General features: G+C 36.9%; 1 protein-coding gene across 1 annotated transcript in view; it reads left to right on the forward strand.

Moving 5' to 3' along the window:
• LOC122475307 (COBW domain-containing protein 2) overlaps window positions 1-26,269 on the forward strand; it is a 51,920-nt gene that overhangs the window by 8,469 nt on the left and 17,182 nt on the right. Inside the window, exons 4-8 of the mRNA XM_043567142.1 lie at window positions 896-987; window positions 14,906-14,965; window positions 16,556-16,593; window positions 21,678-21,724; window positions 23,473-23,559. Coding sequence (XP_043423077.1) covers window positions 896-987; window positions 14,906-14,965; window positions 16,556-16,593; window positions 21,678-21,724; window positions 23,473-23,559 — 324 coding nt within the window. The remainder of the gene's footprint in view (window positions 1-895; window positions 988-14,905; window positions 14,966-16,555; window positions 16,594-21,677; window positions 21,725-23,472; window positions 23,560-26,269) is intronic.

Here is a 26,269-nt window from a genome sequence, read left to right on the forward strand (position 1 = left end):
CAGGCGCTCCAGATGTCAGGGTTTAATTAATAATCTCTAGTATATGAAACTCAACATTTCATGTATAAAAAATTATTTTTTTACTTTTAATGAGTCATTGGTCTTATTTCCAAGGATTTAACTTATAAAAACAAAAATAAATGACCATCAAAAAGGTAAAAAACCTCAAGTTCTGTTCCACCAGTTATAATTGTCTCTAAGGACGCTGTCTCTTTTTTCCACTAATATACCATAGATCTGAGAAAAGGACCTGATAACCTAGTCACTCAAATATTTGAGTAAATTAGTGTTGATTTTGTATATTCTAGTGAATTAAATTTTTCCTACATCGTTTGATGTTTGACTTTGAGTCAAATATATTAACAAAGCTAAAATCATGACAGCTTTTCTTGAATAACCAAAATGAAATCCGTTAAGTCTTCTCTTGCACTGTTGATGTTCTAAGTAAAAAGGAAGACTAAAGTCTGGCACTCTAATTCAGAACAGAATTGAAAAGTATTTCATGATTGTGTCCCTTTAATTGTTATATTAAACCACTGTAATTGATAAATTTTATTGTTCTTTTGGATGTTGATTTTTTCTTTCATAGTACTATAAAAATAGCGGAATTTGACTTCGGTCAGGTTTATTAAAATTTCCTCTGCTTTTAGCTGTAATAAAATTAAAATATCCATCATGTACTTGATTTATTTTACTTATCAGTACACGTGCATCTATTTTTTCCCACCATTGGTAAATATTGACGGACATTGTCTTAGAAGTTTGGGAAATGAGTTTAATTTTTATATTCCTAAGCTATCTTTGTCTCAGGTTGCTAAGTATATTTTAAAACGTTTATAATGATCACTTTAATATTCAGGTAATCAACTATTTTTTATATTTTGGTATTCTCCAGGGACAATGGCCTTAGAGCTATTGAGAATTTGATGCAGAAGAAGGGGAAATTTGATTACATACTATTAGAGACCACTGGGTTAGCAGATCCTGGTAAGAAATGATATTATTAATAACCAGAATGTAGTTCTTAAACATTTGAAATGTATTAGAGAATTATGTAATGTAGGTATTAATAATAATCTTTATCCAGACCAAAAACTTGTTGCTGTTGTTTAAAACAGGAAAAATACTGCGTTGTCATGTTTCTTTTGTAGATAAATCATGATCAGAGTACTTGGTACTTTTAACCTGATAATTGGATTTGAATTTCAGCTGATTGTTTTAAAATTATTACAGGAACAAAAGTTGTTGAAAGTATGGAAATTTAGGAGAAATAGAGACATCCTACTTACAAGCATATATTTAATTGGTCATAATGTACAGAGAGAGATCTTATTTCCGATTATCTTCTAATCCAGCTTTCTTAGAGAATCATTTAGAGATATTTAAGAGCTTTTGGACTCTAATCCCAGCTATACTTGGTCCTTTTCAATTAATTGTTACCATTTTGTTTTTCTACTACTAAAGTTGAAATAATTTTATTTGTTAATACTGTCTTTAGGTACAGAGTTAAATTAAGCCTACTGGGCCTTTTTTCTGGTGTGGAATTAATGATTATCCATGAAATTTTTATCTGTTAGTGGAATTATGTATAAACTTCTCTGTTGAAAGCTACACTGAGTTGATCTGTTTTTAACAGTAGGTGTCTGTTTCCCTCTTACCCAAATATCTTTTTAGGTAACACCTTTATTCCTAGTTTGCAGAATATTTAGTGTTTGTTTTACAAGTCTGGTCATACTTTTTTTTTTTTTTATATGAGTTAATGGCATTGGGCCATAAAACTACAGAAAAGTACTGTTTAGGAATAGTTTATTAAAGGAGTCATGGGGTCCCTGGTTAGCTCAGTCAGTAGAGCATGTGACTCTTGATCTCAGTGTCGTGAGTTCAAGCCCATCGTTGGGCTTGGAGCTTGCTTAAAATAAAAAATAAAATTAATCAAAAGGGATCATAATGGTTTAAAAGAAATATTGGAGTATACTGATGGTCCAAATGTAATCAGTGGTTATTGTACTTAAAAATAGTACATAATAGGGGCGCCTGGGTGGCTCAGTCGGTTAAGCATCCGACTTCGGCTCAGGTCATGATCTTGCGGTTCATGAGTTCAAGCCCCGCATCGGGCTCTGTGCTGACAGCTCAGAGCCTGGAGCCTATTTCAGATTCTGTGTCACCCTCTCTCTCTCTCTCTCTCTGATCCTCCCTCGTTCATGCTCTGTCTCTCCCTGTCTCAAAAATAAATAAACATTAAAAAAAAATTTTTTTTTAAATAGTACATAATAGCATTGTCCTCATGTTTTCAAATTAGTGTTGAGTTGGGCTGTTTCGGTCCTGTAGTAGACCATACTACATACATTTTCATACATTTCTAATAGATTTGATAGATGATAGGAGTTGGACTATTACATTGATATTAAATATCAAAAGCATGTATATTTGGTAAGATTGGGAAATATATTGTATGTCTCCTTTTTGAAATAGCAAATACCAATTTCTTTCATGGTAGCTGTTTAATAGAGAAAAACTCCTGTAACTTTTTTTTGAGCATAGGTGAGTTTAGTAAAACATGTTCACCTTTTCAGAGGGAGAAGGAAAAGTTAAATAAGGATCTCAGAGAAAGCTTTTTTACAAATTGTAGGTATAAACAGGTTAATATTTCTTGCTTCTAACTTTCTTTAGAATAATGATTTTATCGTTTGGGTAAAAATGGAACATTCATTGTAAAAAAAAATTTACCCAGTACCTAAGAAAATGCAAAGAAGAAAGTTAAAATAAATCATACCGTATTTTACTACCTTGAAGTTAAAGTAGGTAAGTTTTATTCCAGGGATTTTTCTGTGCCAATGCCATTTGCTGAATGACAGCATCAGTCTCTGTTAGGAGCTTGAAAAATGAAGATTCTTGGGCCCCATCCCAGATCTACTGAATCAGAATCTGTAAGAGTGAGGCCCAGCAATCTATTTTAATAAGCCCCCCAAGTGATTGTTATACATTCATAAATTTGGGAAACCCTGCTCTGTGTGCTTCTAAAAGCTGTATAAATATACAGAGATAGTTTTATAAAAATGAGATTGCATTCTTTTTTTTAAAAAAAAATTTTTTTTTTCAACGTTTATTTATTTTTGGGACAGAGAGAGACAGAGCATGAACGGGGGAGGGGCAGAGAGAGAGGGAGACACAGAATCGGAAACAGGCTCCAGGCTCTGAGCCATCAGCCCAGAGCCCGACGCGGGGCTCGAACTCACAGACCGCGAGATCGTGACCTGGCTGAAGTCGGACCCTTAACCGACTGTGCCACCCAGGCGCCCCGAGATTGCATTCTTTATGCTATTCTTTTTTTTTTTAATTTTTTTAAGTTTATTTATTTTTGAGAGAGAGACGTCACGTGTCGGGGAGGGGCAGAGAGAGAGGAAGACAGAATCCCAAACAGTCTCCACGCTATCGGTGCAGAGCCCGATATGGGGCTCGAACTCACGAAACTGTGAGATCGTGACCTGAGCCGAAACCAAGAGTCAGTCACTTAACATACTGAGCCACCCAGACGCCTCTCTTTGTGCTATTCTTAATATTAATTTAGTTTCACTTGAATGTAAAAGAAAAGAACTTGGAGGCAGTTCAAGATGGAAGCTTAGGAACACCCTGAACTTGCCCTCCTTCCACAGACACACTAGATCTGCAGCTACTTATGGACTACTTCCTGCTCAGAACGAACTGAAAGCTAGGTGAAGAATTCCCTCTACAACAAGGAATGGAAGGGCCACATTGAAATGGGGAGTAGAGGCAGAGAGGTGATCTTGTCAAAATCTTCACCCTGGTACAGTGACCCACAAGAGAGGAGGGTTTCACAGGTCTGGAGTATTTACCTGAGGAGGGATGGGTTTATGCCCCACTTTTGGTGTGTCAACCCCGGGAACCCGCATTAGAGAGACGAGGCCCCCAAAATGGATTTGGAAACAAAGGGGTTTGTGTACAGTGGACCTGGGGGGCTGTGGGGAATCTGAGATACTCCTTTGGAGGTACTTACACACAAGTACATTCATCTTGGGACTGGACCCAGTGCAAACGCAGCAGTTTGAGAAGTGACTGGATTATGTGTGAAGGAGATTCATTTGTTAATCCAGAAGTGTTTGCGGGAGGAGCTAGGATCAGTTGGGACTTTCTTTGGGGACAGAGGTGTTGTGAGCACCATTTTTGCACTCTCCTTCCACTCTGCCAATTCAGTCAGGCACTGCGGACACAGCCTCCCTAAACCATGAGTGTGCCCCACCCCCAGCCGTCACCCTGCCTCACTAAAGCCTTGGGTGTATCCTGCCCCCACTGTTCTCCTCCTGCATCCCTAAAGCAGGAGTGTGCCCCACCCTCAGCACTCTGGCAGCCTTGCTAAAGTCTGCCTTTGAGTGCAGTCCACACTGGGAATGCCCCTTGATCACCTGGCCCTGGTGGCCAGACGGACTTGAGTTTCCGGGACCCATGGGACTGTAATAGGAAGACAGTTATGGAAAGGCTACCATACCCAAGGCACTGTGTGGGTAGCAGGCTAAAACACACCACTAGTCTGCCTCTGGAAAAGGCTCATCTATTTGTCCTGGAGCTTCACCCTGAGAGGTAGGCTTCAAAGGTGCTCTCAGGGAATGTAGGCAGGTAGACACTATCTTTGATCTGTCCTCTGATCGCACCATAGCTTGCTGGCACCTCCAAAAAGCTTGTACGCTTGTCTGAAGCCCTGATTTTTGCAGCTGGACTTCAGGGGACACCTCCAGATCTCTGGGCCTGGAGGTCAACAGGGTTTATAGTTGCATACTCCAGAAGGCCCCCCCGAGGATCTGTTTTCCAATCAACCTGAACCTAGGTGCTGAGATCACTCCCTTTGGAACACTAGTGGGTCTTGTCACACCCTCAGCAACTGGGATCTATCCAGAATAAATCAGGCTAATTTAGTAATCACAATGTTTCAGAGAGACAACCAAGAGCTAGGGCAAGGTTGAACAATAAGGTTTATCTCCTTTGGAAGGACACTCCTTCCAGACTGAGAGAGGTAGATGCTTTGCTCAATACATAGAAACAAACACAGAGAGTCAAGTAAAATGAGGAGACAGGAATATTTTCCAAACAAAAGAATGAGACAAAACCTCAGACAAAAGACCTTAATGAAGTGGAGAGAAGTAACCTATCTGATAAAGAGTTCCAGATAATGGTTATAAAGATGCTTACCGGAGTCAGAAGAATGGTTGAACACAGACTTAAACAAAGAGATAGAAAATGTAAGGAAGTACCAAACACAAGTTCCAGAGCTGAAGAATACAGTAACTGCATAGCAAAATATATTAGAAGGGTTCAGCATCAGAATAAATAAAGCAGAATAGATTGGTGACCTGGAAGCCAGGGCAGTGGAACTCAGCCAAACAAACAACAACAAAAATGAAAAATTAACGAAGATAGCTTAAGAGCCTATGGGACAACGTGAAGTGGAATAACATTCATGTTATAGGGATCCCAAAGGAAAATAGAATGAAAGAGGCAGAAAGCTTCCCTAACCTGGGGAAGGAAACAGACATTGAGGTCCCAGAAGCACAGAGTTCCAAATAAGATGAATTCAAAGGCATCCACATCAAGAGACATTATCATTAAAATGTCAAAAATTAAAGAGAGGATCTTAAAAGTAGCATGAGAAAAACAAGTTGTTAAGTTCAAGGGAATCCCCAAATCACTATCAGCTGTGATTTTAGATGAAGCTTAGCATGCCATGGTGGCATCATATATTCAAAGTGCTGAAAGGAAAAAACTTCCAACCAAGAGTATTCTACCTGCCAAGGTTATCATTCAGAATTGAAGGAGAGGTTTCTAGACAACAAAAGTTAAAGGAGTTCACCACTAAACTGGCCTTACAGACATGATAAAGGAACTTCTTTAAGCTGAAAAGGTACTATTAGCAAAACATACAAAAGTAAAAATCTTGCTGGTAAAGGCAGATATGTAGTAAAGGTGGTGGATTAACCACTTCTAAACTTACTATGAAAGCTAAAAGACAAAAGTAGTAAAATTAAATACAGCAACAATACTTAAGGGACACACAGAGTAAAGAGATGTAAAATACGACATCAAAAACAAAATGTGGACAACAGAAACAAAATGGGGGAGCAAAAATGTAGAGTTTTCACACTACGTTCAACCGTAAGTTGCTATCAACTTGAAATAGACGTGTGTATATAGGTTGTCATGTGAAGCTCATGGTAACTGCAAAGCAAAAACCTATGAGAGATACTGAAAATATAATGAGAAAGGAATCTAAACATTGCACTGAAGAAAGGCATCAAACTGCAAGGGAAGACAGCAAGAGATGAAGAGAGAGGGACTACAAAACCAGCCAGAAAATAATGAACAAAATGGTAAGAAGTACATGCGTATCAATAATTCCTTTAAATTTAAATGGATACAGTGTCCAATCCAAAGATGTACAGTAGTTGAATAGATTAAAAAAAGATTCGTTTGTATATTACTGCCTACAAGAGATTCACTTCAGATCTAATACACACAGACTGAAAGTGAAGGTTGTAGAAAAAGATACTCCATGCGAATGCAAATGAAAGCTGGTGTGGCTCTACTTATATCAGACAAAAAAGACTTGAAAACAAGTCTGTAATAAAAGATAAAAGACATTACACAAGGACAAAGTGTCAATCCAACAAGAGGATATAACATTTGAAAATATTTATGCACTCAACATAGGAATTCCTAAATATGTAAAGCAAATGTTACAGACTTAAAGGAGGAAATGGAAAGCAATACAATAGTAGAAGACTTTAATACTCCATTTACATCAATGGATAGGTTATCCACATAGAAAACCAATAAGAAAGTACCGGCCTTAAACAACACATAAGACCAAATGGTCTTAATAGGTATACAGTTGATCCAACATGGGTTGGAGCTCTGTGGGCCCACTTACGTGCAGATGTTTTGTGGTATAATACTATAAAATGTATTTTCTATTCCTTATGATTTTCTTAGTAATATTTTCTCTAATTTAGTTCATTGTAAAAATACGATATATAATATATACAACATAAGTAATATGTGTCAGTTGACTGTTTATATTATCAGTATGGCTTCTGGCTAACAGTAGGGTGTTAGTAGTTACGTTTTTGGAAAGTCAGAGGTTATATGTGGATTTTTGACTGCATGGGAGGTCAGTGCCCCAACCCCTGCATTGTTTAAGGGTAATTGTATACAAAGCATACCATCCCCAAATAGCAGAATACACATTATTCTCTGTGTATGGAACATTCTCTAGGATTATACACTAGACCACAAAACAAGTCTCAGTAAATTTAAGAAGATTGACATCATATCAGGTGTAGACACTGGTCATAGTCCTTAATGACACTGGTATGAAAAAAGTCAATTATATGGAGAAAACTGGAAAAATAATAAATATGTGGAATTTAAATAACATGCAACTGTTGTAACCAGTGGGTCAATGAAAAAAATCAAAGGGGATATAAAAAAATACCTTGACACAAATGAAAATGGAAATAAAACAATCCAAAATCGTAGGCTGCAGCAAAAGCGGTTCTAAGGGACAAGTTCATAAAAAGACACCCTATCTAAGGGAACTAGAAAAAAGAAGAACAAATGAATCTCATAGTAAAATGAAAGAATTAAGATTGAGAGCAGAAATATATGAAGTCAAGACAAAAAAAAAAACAATAGAAAAGATCAATGAAAGTAAGAGCTGGTTCTTTGAAAAGATAAAAATCAGAAACGAAAGAGAAGTTGACATATGCCACAAAAAAAATTGAGAATTGAGAGACTACTATGATAATGAAGTAGGTTAATTCCTAGTACCATACAATCTTTTGAGACCTTCTGCCTTCCATGAAGACGTAGAAAATCTGAATAGATGGATTACCAGTAAGGAGATTGAATCTGTAATCAAAAACCTCCTGCACCAGACATCTTCTTTGGTGACTTCTAGCAGACATTTAAAAAACATGTAATACCTATTCTTCTCAAACTTCCAAAATATTGAAGAGGAAAGAATGCTTCCAAACTCATTTATGAGGCCAACATTACCCTGATACCAAAACCAGACAAGGACACCACAAAAAAGAGAAGAAAAGAAAAATTATATGCTGGTATCGCTGATAAACAGAGATGTAAAAATTCCCAACAAAATATTCGCAAATCAAATTCAACAATATATTAAAAGGATCATTCATCATGATTAATGGGACTTATTCCAGGAATGCAAGTATGTTTTAACATCTGCACATCATTGGTGTGATGCACCACATAACACAATGAAGGATAATAATCATTGATCATCTCAATAAATGCAGAAAAAACCTTTGATAAGATTGAACTTCCATTTATGATAAAAACTCTTAGAGTATAGATGGAATGTACTTCAATATAATAAAGGCCATATATGACAAACCCATACTCAATTGTATGCTCTAAAATCAGGAACAAAATAAGGATGCCCACTCTTGTTAATTTTATTCAGTAAGTATGAGAAGGCCTACCCATAGCAATTACCCAAGACAAAAAGATAAAGTCATCCACATTGGAAGGAAAGAAATAAAACTATCACTATTTGCAGATGATACTATATACAGAAAACCCTAAAGAGTGCCCCCCCCAAAAAAAACCTGTGAGAATAAATGAACTGTCATGCCGTAGTATACAAAATCAGTATACAGAAATCTGTTGTGTTGCTATACTCAAATAATGAACTGTCAGAGAAATTAAGGAAACAATCCTTGCAAAAAGCCTAACAAAACAATTTGCATAAAAATAAAATACCGAGGAATAAATTTAACCAAGGAGGTGAAAGACCTGTACATTGAAAACTGTAGGACATTGATGAAAGAAGTTGAAGTCACAAATAAGTGGCAAGTTATTCCGTGCTCGTGTTGAGATGAATTAATACTGTTAAAATGTCCCTACTACCCCAAGCAATATACATATTCAGTGCAAACTCAATCAAAATTCTAGTGGCATCTAGAACAAAAAATTCTTGTCGTAAAAGATTTTATTTTTAAGTAATCTCTACCCATTGTGGGGCTTGAACACATAACCCCAAGGTCAAGAGTCACATGCCCCACAAACTGAGCCAGCCATGTGCCTCTAGAACAAGTAATTCTAAAGTTTGTGTGGATTCACAGAAGACTGTAAATAGCCAAAGCAGTCTTAAGAAAGAAGAATAAATGGGAAATGTCACAGCCCCAGACTTCAAACTGTACTACTACAAAGTTTTGTATGAAAACAGTGTGATACGGCATAGAAACAGACACATGGATCAATGAAACCAAATAAAGAACCCAGATAAAAACCCATGCAGTTATGGCCAATTAGTCTATGACAAAGGAGACAAGAATATACAATGAAGAAAAGACAGTGTCTTCAGTAAGTGGTCCTGGAGACACTGGACAGCCACATGAAAAGAATGAAACTAGACTACTGTCTTACATCATACACAAAAATTAACTCATAATGGATGAAAGACTTGAATGTAAGACTTGCAACCATAAAACTCCTAGAAGAAAAACAGGTGGTTAGCTCCTTGACATCAGACTTGGCATTGAATTTTTTGAATCTGAGTCCAAAAGCAAAGGCAACAAGAACAAAAATCAAGTAAGTGGACTACATCAAACTAAAAGGCATTGGTGCAGCAAAGGAAACCATCAATAAAATGTAAAGGCAATTTGGATATTAACCCCTTATCGCATATAGGAGTTGCAAATAGTTTCTCCAAGTCAATAAATATCCAAAATGTACAAAGAACTCAGTAGCAAAAAACCAAGCAATCTGATTGAAATGTAGGCAGAGGATCTAAATAGACATTTTTCCAAAGAAGATAAACAGATGGCCAACAGGCACATGAAAAGATCCTCAACATCGTTAATAATCAAGGAAATGCAAATCAAACCCTCAATGTGATACCACCTCACACCTGTTAGAATGGCTAATATCAAATCAACAAGAAATCAGTGTTGGAAAGGATGTGAAGAAAAGGGAACCCTCCTACACTGTTGGCGGGAATGCAAATTAGTGCAGCCACTATGGAGAACAGTATGGCAGTTTCTCAAAAAATTAAAAATAGAACTACCATGTGAACCAGCTGTTTGACTTCTGGGTGTTTTCTGAGGAAAATGAAAACACTAATTTGAAAAGATACCTGTGCCCCTGTGTTCATTGTAGCATTATTTACAATAGCCAGGATATAGAAACAACCTAAGTGTCCATCAATGGATGAATGGATACAGATGATGTGAGATATATATGTCTCATATGTATGTATATATATGTCTTGTGTGTGTGTGTGTGTGTATGTATGTGTGTATGTATATATACATGTAAAATGTATGATGGTCTTGTCTTTTGTAATAACATGGATGGACCTTAAGGGTATTATGCTAAGTGAAATAAATTAGATTTCATTTATATGTGGAACCTAAGAAACAAAATAAATGAACAAACAAAACCAAACTATAGACACAGGAACAGATGGATGGTTATCAGAGGGGAAAGAGTTTAGGGGGCTGAAATGAATGAAGAGAGTCAATTATATGGTGTTCGATGGTACCTTGATTTACTGTGGTGATCACTTTGTAATGTATACAAATACCAAGTTATTATGCCATACACCTGGAACTAATACAAGGTAACATACCATTTTACCTCTATTAAAAAAATATGTGTATTGTTTACGTAAACCACCTGTGTCAAGCACATATTCGATACTCCATAGATCAACTATTAATATCATTAAGATGCACTATCTAATAAATTGCTTAATAAAAGATGGGTAGAAGCAAAATACTATATAATTGAAAAAAAGAATGTGAAAGAAATGAATTTCTGAAGTATCAGAAAAATGTTTTTTCACTGTGAGGGATAGGAGTTAAGGGAAAAAAAGGTTAGAAAAGGCATAAACTAATGGGACAAGTTAGTTTTTAAACTACGTGTGTCAATTCAGAGTATTTCTTGATTCCCTGACCTAAAAGATTAGGAAATTAACACTTCTACTTACTCCCATCTCCTGGCTTTGGTAGATTGTATTCTGTGCTGTGTTGTCCAGATTCCTAACATTTACATTTTGTCATACTTTATTTAGTTCTATATTGAACAGTTTTAGTCCTCATTACCAGTACTGTGGCTTCTCCATTCTTGAGTTGGAGAAATCTCTTGATTGACTGAGTTTCATGCTCGGGTAATCTTTTCATGCTATAATATAAGTGCTGTATGCCTTGAGTTCTTGCATACTTGCTTGAGAGTGCTTATCTTTTATTTTTATACTTGAAGGATTACTTGGAGAGGTATAAAAATTCCTTCTCTCAGAACTTTGCAGACACTGCTCCTTGATCTCTTAGGACTTTTGATGGGCTGGTTCTCCTTTCTTATTTCATCAGGAAGCATTTGTGAGTGACATATTTTTTGAGTTCTAATGCTGTTGTTTCCTTCAGTGTTTGAGTATGGCTACCTGATGTTTTCGTTCTTGAAAAACGACTTGGCAGGAGGCAATATCCTTAGGGAACACTTTGATTAGAGCTTTGTCCTCATTATTTTACTATATTGGGGCATTGAATGTTACTGTAGAAAAGTCTAGTTTTTGTCTGCCTCCTTGAAAGTAACTTGCTTTTTCATCTAAAATGCCTGACAGTTTTTTTCCTTTATTTTGGAATGTCAGTAATATAATCAAGGTATATCTACATTTCATTCATTATCAGTTTTTCTTGGATTACAGTATCGTCTTTAATCCATAGGTTTATTTCTTCATTTAGGAACATTTTCCTCATCCTGAATTTTCTTTTGTTCTCCAGATCTTTTATCTTCTAATTGTTTTGTCTGTTTCTTTGCATTACTTCAATCATCTTGAATGTTCTTTTTTGTCAGTAATTCTGTTTCCACCAGTGGTTGTTCTGTTCCTTGATGTTTTAAAAGAATTAATTAGGTAATGATATGTTTACTGGCTGTTTCTTTTTTCTTTTTTTTTTTTAATGTCCATTTATTTTTGAGAGAGAGAGAGCGTGAGTGGAGGAGGGGCAGAGAGAGAGAGGGAGACACAGAATCAGAAGCAGGCTCCAGGCTCCGAGCTGTCAGCACGGAGCCTGATGTGGGGCTCGAACCCACGAACTGTGAGATCATGACTTGAGCTGAAGGTCAATCGACTGAGCCATCCAGGCATCCCTGTATGTTTATTTCTTTAGCACTACAAACTACCTTTTCATATTCTACTTTATCTTGCCTTTTAGAGCTTGTTTTTAATTGATTGTATTTAAGTTCTTTATTATGTATAAGCCTTCGAGAATTTTCTTTGGCTTCTTGGGTTATGTTTCCTTCCAGAATGGGTTCTTTGCCATTTCTATGCCTTATTCATTTCTTCAATTTTTTTTTCCTTTTCTGTTTCTTCAAAGCTGTAATATGTGTGCATTGTTTTTTCAAGGGTGTTGGTGCTTGATGTAGGAGGCTCAGAGAAATTCAGTCTTACATATGGTGTTGATGAATTATTTTTAATATCCTACCCATCTCACCTATACTTGTATTTCTTCTGGGCCTCAGTTTGAATGCTGGGTACTGCCGGGAGCAGTGAAGGGAAGGCAGAGGAAAGGGGTGACTGAGAGCCAGATGGGCAGTAGGACATTTGGGCTGTGCTCTCATAAGTACCAAGTGTTCCCTTCTTGGATTCTCTCCAGCCACTCATGAAGATATATTCCATACCTTGTGCTGTGGGTATGTCCTCAGCTTCAGACCTTTCAGTTCATTTTGTTCTGAGCCCTAGAAAGTGTTCCCCTCCTCCACAAACGTGGAAATGGTTAGAAACTTTTACCCTGGGTTGTTGACTTTTCCCTTAACCCTTGCTCATTTCCCTTCTTGCCATTTCGAAAGCTGTTTCTGGTAAGTATTTGGATTTTATAAACTATTTCCCTACAACCGGTTACTGGTTGAGGGTGGGGGTAGAATTAAGAATTATCACAAATCACATAGGGCTTTCTGTTTCTTATTTCGACTGTCACTCTTCAAAATTTATCGCCGGAGGTTGTATATTTGGTTGTTGCTGATATAATTTGGCTTTTTAACTTTTATGAATTAAAATTTTTGTTGTATTAGGCTTTGAATAAAGGAGATTCTATGATCTAGCACAGGGTTTCTTAGCCTTGGCGCAAATGACATTTGGGTTGGTTAGTTCTTTTTTGTAAGGGATTGTCTTGTGCATCTTGTGGAATATTTTCCTTTGTCTTTGTTTTTGTTTTTCTTCATTGTAGGGTGTTTAATAGCATCCCTGGCTTCTCCCCACTAAAGGCCATTCTTATTCCCCTAGTTGAGACAATTAAAAATATCTTCAGACATTATTAAATATTCCCTGGGGGGAAAAATCACCGTGGGTTTGGAACCACTGATTAACTTATTCTCTCATCTTTGCTCCTCTTGCTAAACACCTGCATCTAAATTTTAAATAGAACTTTCTTGGGTAGCCCCATCATTGTCACCAGAGGCGCATGTCAGATTTAGGAAAAAAGCTCTGATACACTCTTGTAATTCAACTTAATACTACACACGTTACCGGTGTAGGACTTTCAAGCTATCTGAACAGTAATCCACGAGTTAAAACAAAACAAAACAAAAAACAACAACAACAAAATGACTTGCGAACACTGGAATTTTACTGAGTGAAAAAAATTAAGAGTTTTTTTTATGACTTACTGTTGGGAGTAATGATACTCACGGGAGATTTACTCTCTTCTCCCTCATTAATTAAAATCATGTTGTTAGCCAAGTAAGTGAAGAAAATTCTTATTGGCAATTCAGTTGTTTCCCCGTTTAGGAGAGTGACACTCTCCAGTTCTAAGCTAAATAATTGTCATGGGAAAGTAATTTCCTTGAAAAGAACAGGCATTGATTCGCCCCTGTTACTCACAAATCCTATTTCAGTCAAATTGGAAAACTATTAAGTTTTTGGGAAAAAATCAATAGGTATCAGGAAACCATTAGATCTTGTGGCCCTTGCTATATCTTGCATGAGTAATCACTGTAAACAGCTGACAGGTATTTCACTGTTGACACAGAGTGATGCTTGGGGGACCACGTCTCCTCAGGGTAGGTGGACAGCTTCAGACGCTGCAATGAGTTCAGTTACCCTTGTTTTTTCCCGGCACTCATTCTTTTAGACAGCCCTGTCGCTAACTGCGCCTTTGATGCTTTGAAAAATCAAATACTTTCTTTACTGTCAGTTTTCTTTTTCCTGTGTTGTGGCATGCTAATCAGGCCGCGTGGTTGTCTTTCCTCAGCTTCAAATTTTATATCCATATTAACTCGTGTAAGGTTTTGTTAGTAATGCCATAGAGTATGTAGGTTTACTGTCCGTTCTTTTTTCTTCTACACGACTTGTAGGTTTTTCTCTGTTTTAGACAAGTGGCTTTGGAATTATCTGTGTTTTGTTTTGCTCGCCTTAAGAGAGAGATTTCATTATTTGTGAACTGTATGATTATTACATTTGAGAGAAAAAATAAAATTAAATCCTAGGTGCACATATCCATACTGTCCAAGTAATTTGTTCATATCTGTTGGTAAATTATTATGCATTGGTAGAAGCTTGGTGTTGGGTTTGTATGTGAGAAGAGCTGGTCTGTTTTTCTCTTTTTCTTTTTTTTTCTTTTTTTTCCCCTTCCTTTCATTCATCCATTCATTCATTCTTTTGGAGGAAAAAGGAGAGGGGAAGAAATGAGTATAAATAAGAAAAAGATTCTATCATTGTAATTCCCATAAGAAGTTTGGAAACCCATACTTAATTTGTATGTATATGTGTTCGCCTGCTAATTCTGTTTGGATAAATTAAAATAGCATGGATAGAATAGTGTTCCTTGGTTTGAAGAAATATTTTTATTTGATGAATATTATATATATTTTTCAGGTGCTGTAGCCTCTATGTTTTGGGTTGATGCTGAATTAGGGGTCGACATTTATCTTGATGGTAAGTTGAAAAGCAAATATTCTTTTGTTTTTAGGTAAAATGTTATGGTTAAGATTATTTTTGTTCATATTTTTAATTCCTTGCATTGTTACTTTTTTTTTTTTTTTTTTTTGAGAAAAAGAGCATGTGCAAGCGAGGGAGGGGACAGAGGGGGACAGAGAGAGAGAGAGAGAATATCTTACGCAGGCTCCACACTCAGCGCTGAGCCCAGCATGGGACTCTATCTCATAACCTGGGATCATGATTTGAGCCAAAATCAAGAGTTGGACATTCCACAGACTGAGCCATCCAGGTGCCCCACACTGTTACTTTTAAACTCGTTTAGTTAGTTAAGTAAGACTTTGTTCATACAGATTCCAAAGGCCCAGACAGTGGTGTAACTGGATGTCCGATCTTATTACTAACTCCCAATTTAGTGCGTCCACTAAAGTTTTCCTTTTAAAATACTGTGTAGGTTTATTCGGGCGCCTGGGTGGCTAAGTCAGTTTAGCTTCTGACTCTTGGTTTCAGCTCAGGTCATGATCTTACGGTTCCTGAGATCAAGCCCCAAGTCGGGCTCTGAGCTGACAGCATGGAACCTGCTCGGTATTCTCCCTCTCCTTCTGTCTCTGTCCTTCCCTTGCTTGCCTTCTCTCTCAAAATAAACCTAAAAAGAAATACTATGTAGGTTTCTTATGTCCTATTGGTTTACATACTTAGTATGTTAGAGAGGGGTTTTTTTTGTTGTTGTTTAATTAAAATATACAGTATGAGAATCATATCTCTGCTTTCATATTTTTCTTTAAGAATTAAGCAAGCCCTTCACCCCTTACTTCATTTACCTTTACACTTTTAGGCAGTTTTATTTGGAGGCTTCATTTAAGACCTATTAGAAACTTTCTGAATTAAGTAACTATGTGCCCTGCCCACCCTTGACCTTTCTTTAAACAAGGTCTTCCATGGGCCAAAAAGTGAAATTTAAGACTGTCTCCAGTCATTTGGCTCTAATATATATGGCACGTAGATGGTTGGATTCCCTGGGCAGCATCAGACTCCTTCTGCTGTTATCATTTGAAAAAATTATTTGGCATATAAATTCAGAGATTGCCAGACTAATTAACCATTTGGAAACTTAGGTTCATGTTATGGAAAACATTTGTGTGAGTCAGAATTGGTGCAGATTGCTAGGAATGAGATATCTTAAGACGTCTCAGATTCAAGGAGTTATTTAAATGTTAAGAAAAGTCTTGATTTCGATTATATGAATATACACTGGCAATAACCTTTCTTGTGTAATTTCTCACATTCCACTTTATATTATGGAATTTATCTTATCATGTTTTGAATTGTAAGTTTTTTAAAGGCCATAGAAATCTTACTTTCTTATTTGCTTATTTCATTTAAAAAATTTATTTTGTGACCTCTGATGCCTTTAAGTGGTACTAGGCACTCAGTACATATTTGAAATGGTAGGATTGACTTACACTGAAGCATTGGCAAGAGAAAAGCCAAAACTTTATTTCATTGAGTAACATTTGTGAACTGAAACAGGTTAGTTGTGATTTTCATTCTCACGTATAAAGGTGATTAAAAGAGATAATTCCTTTGTAGGTATCATAACTGTGGTGGATTCAAAATATGGATTAAAAGTAAGTTGAAAGATTGCTGTGAGTTGCTAATAATTTGTTAAAAGCTAGGTATATGGGGATGATTATATTGTTTTCTCTACATTTTTGTTTAACATTTAAGAAAAAAGGTTTTTTTTTTTAACTATCTTGAATAGTGAAATTCATGAGTCTTTTAATTATTATGTCTTTTTAAAAAACGTTTACTTATTTTTGAGAGAGAGAGTGAGTGTGAGTCGGGGAGGGGCAGAGAGAGAAGGGGACACAGAATCTTAAGCCGGCTCCAGGCTCTGAGCTGTCAGAAGAAAGCCTGTTGTGGGGCTCGAGCTCACGAACCGTGAGATTATGACTTGAGCCAAAGTCGGATGCTTAACTGAACCGCCAGCCTCCCCAGTTCTGTTTTTATTTAAAAAAATTTTTTTTTCCAACGTTTATTTATTTTTGGGACAGAGAGAGACAGAGCATGAACAGGGGAGGGGCAGAGAGAGAGGGAGACACAGAATCGGAAGCAGGCTCCAGGCTCTGAGCCATCAGCCCAGAGCCCGACGCGGGGCTCGAACTCACGGACCGCAAGATCGTGACCCGGCTGAAGTCGGGCGCTTAACCGACTGCGCCACCCAGGCGCCCCCCAGTTCTGTTTTTAAATTAAATATTCATTTTCTATTACTCTGGCTTGATGTGATAAAAGTTGAAAGTGTAATATTTTGCAATAAGGATACTACAGGGCCCAGTTTCGGTATGTAAACTTCCTCAGTGGGATTCACCCCCAATGTTGGCAAGTAAGAACTTCTGTCCCAAGTTCTTTGATGGAAGAAATCCAGCTTGCTAAAGCATATGAGAACTTTTTTCTCTTGGTAAACTGCTATCAGACACAAACTGGAAGTAATCTGAGTTTTAAAAAACAACCGGTTTACTTTATTTTGAAGAAATCAGGGGTTTATCCATAGGTGTCGTGAAGAGAAACTCCTTTACACGGCATCTTCCTGTGAAGTTTTCCTAACTACCAAGTTCCTCACATGCATTTAAGTGGGCTTCAATTCATAAAATGCAGCTAGTTGGATTTGTAGGACATGTTACATAAAATAAAACAGTATTTCTCAATTTTCCAAGTGAAATACTGCAAAAGGCAAAATACAATGAAATTGTCCTTCTACTGGTCCCAATGTGGGAATATGGATAGCACCCGAAGTAATCATTTCTTAGAAGTTTAATGTAATATTTAAAAATTCAAGTCCATTTCGTATTCTCCACAATATATTGGACCCTATTTTGAGATGTTTGGGAGATCATTTCTTTGTAGATTTTAAGCCCAAATTGATTAATAGTCTTAAGAATCAAAGAAACATTCTGAATATTACAATTTTACTCAGAAAAATTCCATCTATTCCGAAATTAGGCTTTTTCTAACAAAATGTCTATGGAGGAAGCAAAAGAAATCAAATTCTTTATTCTAAATGTTTATTCTAGTCGTGTTTGAATTCATCTTTTATGTACCTTAGTTACCAAATTTCAGATAAATTGGTATAGCAGCTTAAGGTATTTTTTATTTTATTTTTGATAGACTTAAAGTGTCATACCCAGAATAAAACTCTATATATTTATGACTATAATAATACTTTTATGTGTATATTTAGATGTGCAGAGGACTTAAAAAGAATCCATTATCAGCTGAATTGAGGCCAAATAAACAAAGCAACATTCTGAATAATGCAAACACAGTAAACGTTTAACCTCCTGCCACCTTGATAAAACCTCTTAAATTATTAAATCAATATACCTACACAAAACTGACATACTGTCAGGATAATGGAAACTTTAGATTTTCTAAGTCAGATGCCAGATAAATAACTTTTCTTTTATATAAAGAATTTGCCCACTTGTCCAATTCCTCTGGTTGCAAAGCTTGACCTCAGTAGCTGCTTGTGATTCAGAGAATTCTGAGGCAGTACAAGTAATGACACTTGGATAATGGGCAGCAATTTAAGGTGTCATGCTTCACAGAGCCAGCCCATCACAAGTAAAGCTGAGAAATGGTACCCTGTGGCCAGGCAGCCAAATTGAAACTGAAGTGGTAATTGATATCATGGGCTATCACTCTAATGGGATTGTCACCCATTGATCTGAAATATTCATTTTTTAATCATGGGCAAAGAATTGGACAACTTCAAATGACAGCTCTCTATTCTCAGGACTTGACACCGGAGCTACCAACATTGTTCTTCTCAGTTCTACAAACGTGACAGCATTTAATGCAATAGAATCAATGAATGAAGTTACACAGAAAAGGTCAAGCGAGAGGTTTCTTTTTGGCTCTTCTGTTATATTGCACTAGCTGTTGAAACAATTGAGTCAGAAAACAGTTGGGCTTGGAAAAGACTGGAAAAATAAATAGACTGACATTATGCAATAATCATTTTTTAAAAGCTGAGATAGTGTTAGATCTATAATCAATCCACTGGAAAGAGATGGCTGCCGCTGCTCTTCCTAAATGTCATGTGACATCTCTGACACCAGCTTTATTTCCACTTTGGTCAACAACAGCGTTTTCCCCCTGTCTCTCTCTCTCTTTTGGTCCAGCTTGTTTCTATTTCTTCAGAGAAGGACATTCTGCGGCCCTTATTGAAATAGTGTCTACAGTGGCATTATCTCAGAGGGTTTCTTTCTGTCTTCCCATATGCTAAGTTGGAGGGCTGAATCCTAAATTTTTGGGTGTGTTAGATTAATTAGTACCCAAATCATTTTTATCTTTTTAAATATATAAGCAAAAGCCATAGTCTCTAAGCAGACATGAGGAATCCTTTGGGGTTATGTATACATACATTCAAACAGATACACACACGCACACACACACACATTATAAAATTTTTGAAAAAATCTTTTACAAATATTTTCCTTCTTTGCCTGTACAGGTAGAATAGAATATCAAAATTCCCATTTTTTAACTCTATAAATGGAAGTCATCCGAGTGAAGGGCCAGTATTGGAGAATGTCCTTTTGAATAACAGACACTGTTTTAGCGTTTTTGCAAAGTTTGACTTGGGAAGGTAGGAAGTTGCATAGGGGAAATGTTGGGCCGGTACCTTGAGAAAATAAATGTTAACGTGCATTTGTTATTTCTTCACGTTTGGGTTCACATAGGCATAGGACAGGGCTTCTATCTCTTTTTCTGTAATTATTTGTGAGGACTACATGTCTTATTCGTAACACAGTTGTATATATTGGCCTGTATGTATTTGGGGGATTTTAATGTGTTATTATATTTGATAATTTCTTGGCTGCCAGAAGGTAGTAAAATGTTACTTAGCTTTGAGTGTAGATTTCTAATCTTTTGGAGAAGTAAATGCATTAAAAACCCGGGTAACTTTGAGAAACCACTGTTGGTTCTGTTTAGGTATGGAAATTCGAAAACAAAGTCTCGTCATTTTCCTGCCATATCTTTTTTTATGTCCCACCAGCTTAGAGCCATAGAGCCCCAAACTCATATGTAAATCTTTTAAAAGGTCAACACTACCATATTTTGAAAAACATTTCAAATTTTGGAAAGAACTAGACTATTCCAGGATCTTTCAGAAACAGATGCCTTTGTTAAATAGATTTTGCTGAATAGAAAGGGAGTTGTTGCTGCACATTATATAGTATTTCAAATAACAGCATCCACGTATCCTTGTCAGCAAATAGGAAGTGTTAACTAGAATTCATTCGACAAATAATTGTTGAGCCTGATGCTGTTTCCGGAATGGTGCAGCCTCGTTCTCTACAGGACGTGATAACAGGATGCAGTAGCCTTAGGCCAGGAGTGATTAGCAAAAATAGTAAACTTTGTCTCTTGTCAAGGAACAGTTTTTGATACAGTATTTTAATAATAATAATAATAATAATATAATTTTGCATGTAACTTTTAGGTGGTCTTTATGAGTATACTCTTATGTGATTGTTAACATTTATGTAACATCTGTATACAAGATTGATTTCATATGACATGAAAAGCTTTCACAAGTTTTTAAAATTATGTTCAGTTTACTTCTATTGAGCATGTTTTCAATTTTTGAAAAATATCCCTATAATAGGGTATCCTGTGACAGTGACGGTAGTAAATTTAGTCTCTTCTTTTATAAAAGGAGTAGAATAGCCATTTTCTATGATTATTATGAAGGATGAGTGAGACTATGTAAAAGAAGGTAAGAATTTGTGAAGTTTGATTTCAAATACAAAGAACATTAATATAATCAAATTGCTTCCGACCTCAGTAGGCAGCTTCTTACTGTGAGAAGGAGATTCTGTTGAGGGTTAAAATAATGAAGGTAGAACATTTTGCAGAGATGAACCTTATGGCATTGATGCCTTTAGGGTTTTAAGTAGGATTATGGAAAAATGGTAACTGCTTCCAGAGTGATGAAAACTACCTGGTGGGCTCCTAAGTCAAGGTCAAAATATTTTTTTTGGAGCTAGCTTGACTCTGCACAAGTCAGCAAAAGAAATGTTTAAACTGTGGAGCCAGATCACTCAGGTGTGGGTTTCTGTAAATGAGAAACTGTCTTTAGGCTAGAACTGGGGCTGTGTCCTTCCCACAGCTTTTTTGTTTCTAGGGAATATGAAGGGCCCAGTACTGAGCCCATATTGTATATGATTCGGCCGGGGGGGATGGGGTGTGGGATTGGAATGGAGGGAAGTATATTAGATTTTAAGAAAGTGTTATTTCAGTAGTTATCTCTTTTTTTAAAAAATATAAATAATAAAGACTATTTAGAACAAAAACAGTTTTATAAAAAAGAAAATGCCTAAAATTTGAACTGTAATGTTCTTTGTTTTTATTGACATGATTTAAATCTGGAGGGTTTTCCTTTGAAAAAGGAGATGTCAGGGGAATAAAATTTAAGTCCTGTCCCCTCCCAAAAGAACCCCCCTCAGGTTTACTATAGGATAACACAAATGGGGAATAAAATGCTTTCAGTTAGAAAAGTTAATTCTGCATTTGTGTATTTAGTCATAGAACTTGCTGAAGTCTGCATTAGAAGCAAGAAGGGATTCGCCAAAGTAAAATTCCTTGTGTTGACATTAGAATTTGTGTTATACCTCAGTAACTTTTTTCAAACTTTGTTTTTGTCTAGCATTTAGAAGAAGAAAAACCTGATGGCCTTATCAATGAAGCTTCTAGGTATTCATATTTAAAGTATATATTGATTCCTGGCTGATTGAGGAGAGAAAATTATTGTGAAAACCAAAACCAGACTAAGAAATATAAAAACATAGTCAAGGCGAATTTGTTATCTTTTTTCCTATAATTGAATTATTGCTAACTATTTATAATGGTCTAATGACTAAAATTTTGTTTAAGACTTTTTTTTTTTATGGTAGCATAAAATGAGTATTGGGCACAGCAGTTCTTTGAGAGGAGCTAGGGAAAAGGGAACATTTAAAACTGTTTTTGTTGTTCTTTTACAATTTCACGGGGATCGAAAATGATCGTGGAGAAAAGAGCTGGCTGACTTACTACGGTCTTCAATAGTAATTCATCTGAGTCACATGTTTACTGTTACAACAACAACAGAGGGACAGATATGGGAATAGTTTCAATTGGCATTTAGAACTTTTTTTTATTTAAACACCTGTATGTTCCTAATTGGGTTGTCTTTAGACTTAGAAATATTGAAATTAGTTTGCCTCCCCTAAGCATATTCTCGCTAATGGGAAAAAGACTCTGGGATAGACCATAGCTGCTAAGTGGGCTGCTGAGTTTAAGAGAGGGGCTCCCTGAGATTTGCTAGGGTGAGGCAGACATCAGTAATAGACTGCAGGCAGGCAGTTCACCCCCTGTCGTTTTGGAATATGGTACTCTGTGGTTCTGTAATCCTGCCTAAACACTGCATTTGGTGTATAGGTGTGCTTCAGGTTAGACTGAACAAGCATTTTTGTAACCGTTTTCCTTGCTAAAATATGTTTATTATAGCAAATGTAAATAAGCCAGATAGGAAATAGTGAAGTGTCATAAAAGCCAAAATAAAGTTAAACGTAGAAGGCCTCCAATTTAAAGATTGTAACTGTTTGTCTTTTGAGACGTCCACATTAAATCTTTATTCATAGAACACTTACTTAAACAAAAAAGGAATTGTGATATACATACTGTTGAAACTTGCTTTTTTCAGTGAATTGAAGTTAGTTTATTTTTGAGAATTTGACGATGTTTTTTGAAACAATTGGCTGTGTCTTCAAGTAGCATGAAACTCGAATTGGGAAAAAATATTATAGTGATTAAAACTGCCTGAAGAATTGAGGACAGTTTAAAGAATCCTCAGTTCTGCTACTTCTGATTATAGTAAGCTATTTTGTTCTCTAGCATTTTGCCAATGGGATTCTTTAACTTGAATTTCTGTGTATCTGTTTTACAGAGAAAATACATATTTGTAATGATGAAGAAGATATTTGCTCAGGATCCTGTTGTATCTCCTGAAGAGTAGTTTTAAAAAAACTGTTTAGTGTTAATGTTAAGTGAATGTCTTCTGTTTCCTTGAAAATCATGGTAACTGTTACATGGAATATTTTAGTCAGTAGACTGTCCATGTTTTACCATATTGAATATCTGAATTGTATACATTTCTTTACAAAGAAAATTATGAGTTGAAAATCATCCTTGATTGCATACTTTTGGGGACTTATATTTGTAGTTTCAGAGTCACACGTGAGAGCACTTAGTAAATATTTTTTGAATGAATAAATGAGAATCCTGAATTTATATAGTGATGGATACATTTATCCATTTGAAGAATGATGAATAGGTTAGGAGTAAATTCAGTTACTATATAGAGTACTATATAGTTCTTAACGAATATTTGATCTGAAAGGGCTTTCTGTTTTCAATTTCTTAACATTTCTCTTTTGACATCTGTTCTTTGTTTGCCAATTTAGGCAAGTTGCTTTGGCAGATATTATCATCGTTAATAAAACAGACTTGATTTCAGAAGAGGATTTAAAGAAATTAAGAACAACCATTAGGTATGACATTTTAAGTGTTAACTACCTACAAATCCAAAGTGTACTATACAAAATATTTTTACTATAACTATTGCCCTGTAGATACATAGGATCAAGGTTGAGTTTGAATCATATATTGTTATTGACTAATTGACTGTAACGTAACTAGTAGCATGTAAAATTACTCCCCATTGTTTGCAGAGTGTGGTTCAAAGTTCATAGACTGATACTCAGGGTCTTTTGACTCCATCCTCCTTTTCCTGTCTTCTCTTTGACTCTTTCCCTGAATGCAGTTCTGACTTTACTCAGGACGATTTACTTTTCCACGGATGTATCTTGCCAGATCCTTTCTTTACTCTTACATGTTCTCACCTTCACTCTGCCAATCCTTGAATTCCTTCACTGTCTCTGTTTTTCTTTGCCTTTTTAAAAAAATTTTTTTAATGTTTTTTTAAATTTATTTTTGAGAGAAAGGGAGAGCATGCACAGGGGAGAGGCAGAGAGAGAGAGGGAGACAGAGCATGAGCGTGGGAGAGGCAAAGAGAGACGGACACAGAATCCGAAGCAGGCTCCAGGCTCTGGGCTGTCAGCACAGAACCCAATGCGGGGGCTCGAACCCGTGAACGGCGAGATCATGACCTGAGCTGAAGTTGGACGCTTAACCTACTGAGCCACCCAGGCGCCCTTCCTTTTTTTTTTTTTTTAAAGCAGTGTTACCCATTGTCTAGAGTCCTCCTGGTTTCCCCTTTTTTTCTCCCTTGCTTATCCATGAAGTCTCGTCTGACTCAGGTGGTCTCATTTCCCTGAACCCTCATTGACTTTCTCTTCTTGGCTGTCAACTAAACATGCCTGTCTTCCAGTTTGTCTTAATATCTTCAGTGTCCGTGGCCAAGGTTGGTCAACATAGGACAATGCGAACGGTACTCAAATATGTGTGAAATGATCCAATAGTCATTTGGACTTTTCAAATGAGGTTAGAGTTCAGGGACTTTGAATTATTTTTTTTTTGGACCTAATAAATGCCTTGTGCAAAGAGACTTTCAGTAGCTTTTATTATTAGTCCTCTTTAATGGATATAATCTGCTGACATCGATCGGATTTTGATTCTGTTAGTACCAATTCATATAGTATGTTATAAATGGAATCAGTAAAGGTAAGGCTCATGAGGAGATTGGCTGCAGTGATTAATAATGGAAGAAGAGGGGCGCCTGGGTGGCTCAGTTGGTTGGGCATCTGACTTTGGCTCAGGTCATGATCTCCCGGTCCATGAGTTTGAGCCCCGTATCGGGCTCTGGGCTGACAGCTCAGAGCCTGGAACCTGTTTCGGATTCTGTGTCTCCTTCTCTCTCTGACCCTCCTCTGCTCATGCTCTGTCTCTCTCTGTCTCAAAAATAAATAAATGTTAAAAAAAAAATTAAAAAAAAATGAAGAAGAAAGAAATTAATATTTTCTGCATATTATATTATTTTAATATTAATATCCTCTGAGTCTTTACTATAAAAAACTGTAATAATGCCTCCAGGTGGATGGCAGGTAGTGATGCATAGTGTTTAAGATGATGGACTTTGGAATTGGGTTGGGTTCTAATCATTGGTCTGTTCCCTGCTGTGTTCTTAAGTCTCATCTCTAAAACAGGAATAATACCTATTTCATTAAGTTTCGTTTAAATGTTACGTGAGACAGTGTTGGAAAACTTTGCACAGCACCTGACACACAGCAAGTGCTCCGTTAGCTACTGTTATCAGAGTGTAGATTTTTATCCTAGTTTACATAATAATTTCAAGTTGCAGTGAGTAACATTATGAAAGAAATAGAAAAATGGTTGATATTTTTGAAAAGTCTAGAACGATGAAGGCAGTGAATGGAGATTGCTTCCTTTACTCCTTTTGACACCGGTCTCCTAAATTTTGTTTCTCTTTTCAAAATCCTCTGCATCATTGTGGTTGCTGGAAAGGAGAACATAAATCGCGCAGCAAACATTTTTGGCAGCAAAGGAAGGATTATTACTACCGGGCTTTTCTGTCCCCATGTTGACTATTTAAAGCTGGGTTTCTAACATCAGCAGTGTTGACCGTCAGCCTTGTTGCCAGCCTGCCTCGTACGGCAGTCCCGGAAAAGAATTTGGACAAAGTGCTTTGGTGGGTTACAGCCCTTTTGGCTTTTGACTCTCCGTTGTACCTCACAGACTGGCAGCTGACGGGGCGTTAGTTTGGGAAGTTGGAAGAAAGTGGACATATTTTTTTTTTTAATTTTTTTTTTATTTTTGGGACAGAGAGAGACAGAGCATGAACGGGGGAGGGGCAGAGAGAGAGGGAGACACAGAATCGGAAACAGGCTCCAGGCTCCGAGCCATCAGCCCAGAGCCTGACGCGGGGCTCGAACTCACGGACCGCGAGATCGTGACCTGGCTGAAGTCGGACGCTTAACCGACTGCGCCACCCAGGCGCCCCGAAAGTGGACATATTTGAGAGGAAGTGGCCACGAGGTTATACAGAGAAGATGGAGAACTTCGTGACATGGCAGAGAGACCTGCCTCAGAACAGAAGGCACGTGTGTTAAGCAAGTAGCGCTGAGGGCAGTGGAGGCGATGGGGTAAAGACAGATGGGTCAGGTGGACAGTGCTTTGAAAGGGACTTAGCGAGCATTTTGGTTGAACGTTTTCCCTTAGCGAGGGGATCTTACCTCATCATCGTAGCATCAGAAGGGGCAGGACCGGCGGAGTGGGTAGAGT

Source organism: Prionailurus bengalensis, chromosome D4 (genome assembly GCF_016509475.1).
Source record: "Prionailurus bengalensis isolate Pbe53 chromosome D4, Fcat_Pben_1.1_paternal_pri, whole genome shotgun sequence".
Classification (NCBI taxonomy): Eukaryota; Metazoa; Chordata; class Mammalia; order Carnivora; family Felidae; genus Prionailurus; species Prionailurus bengalensis.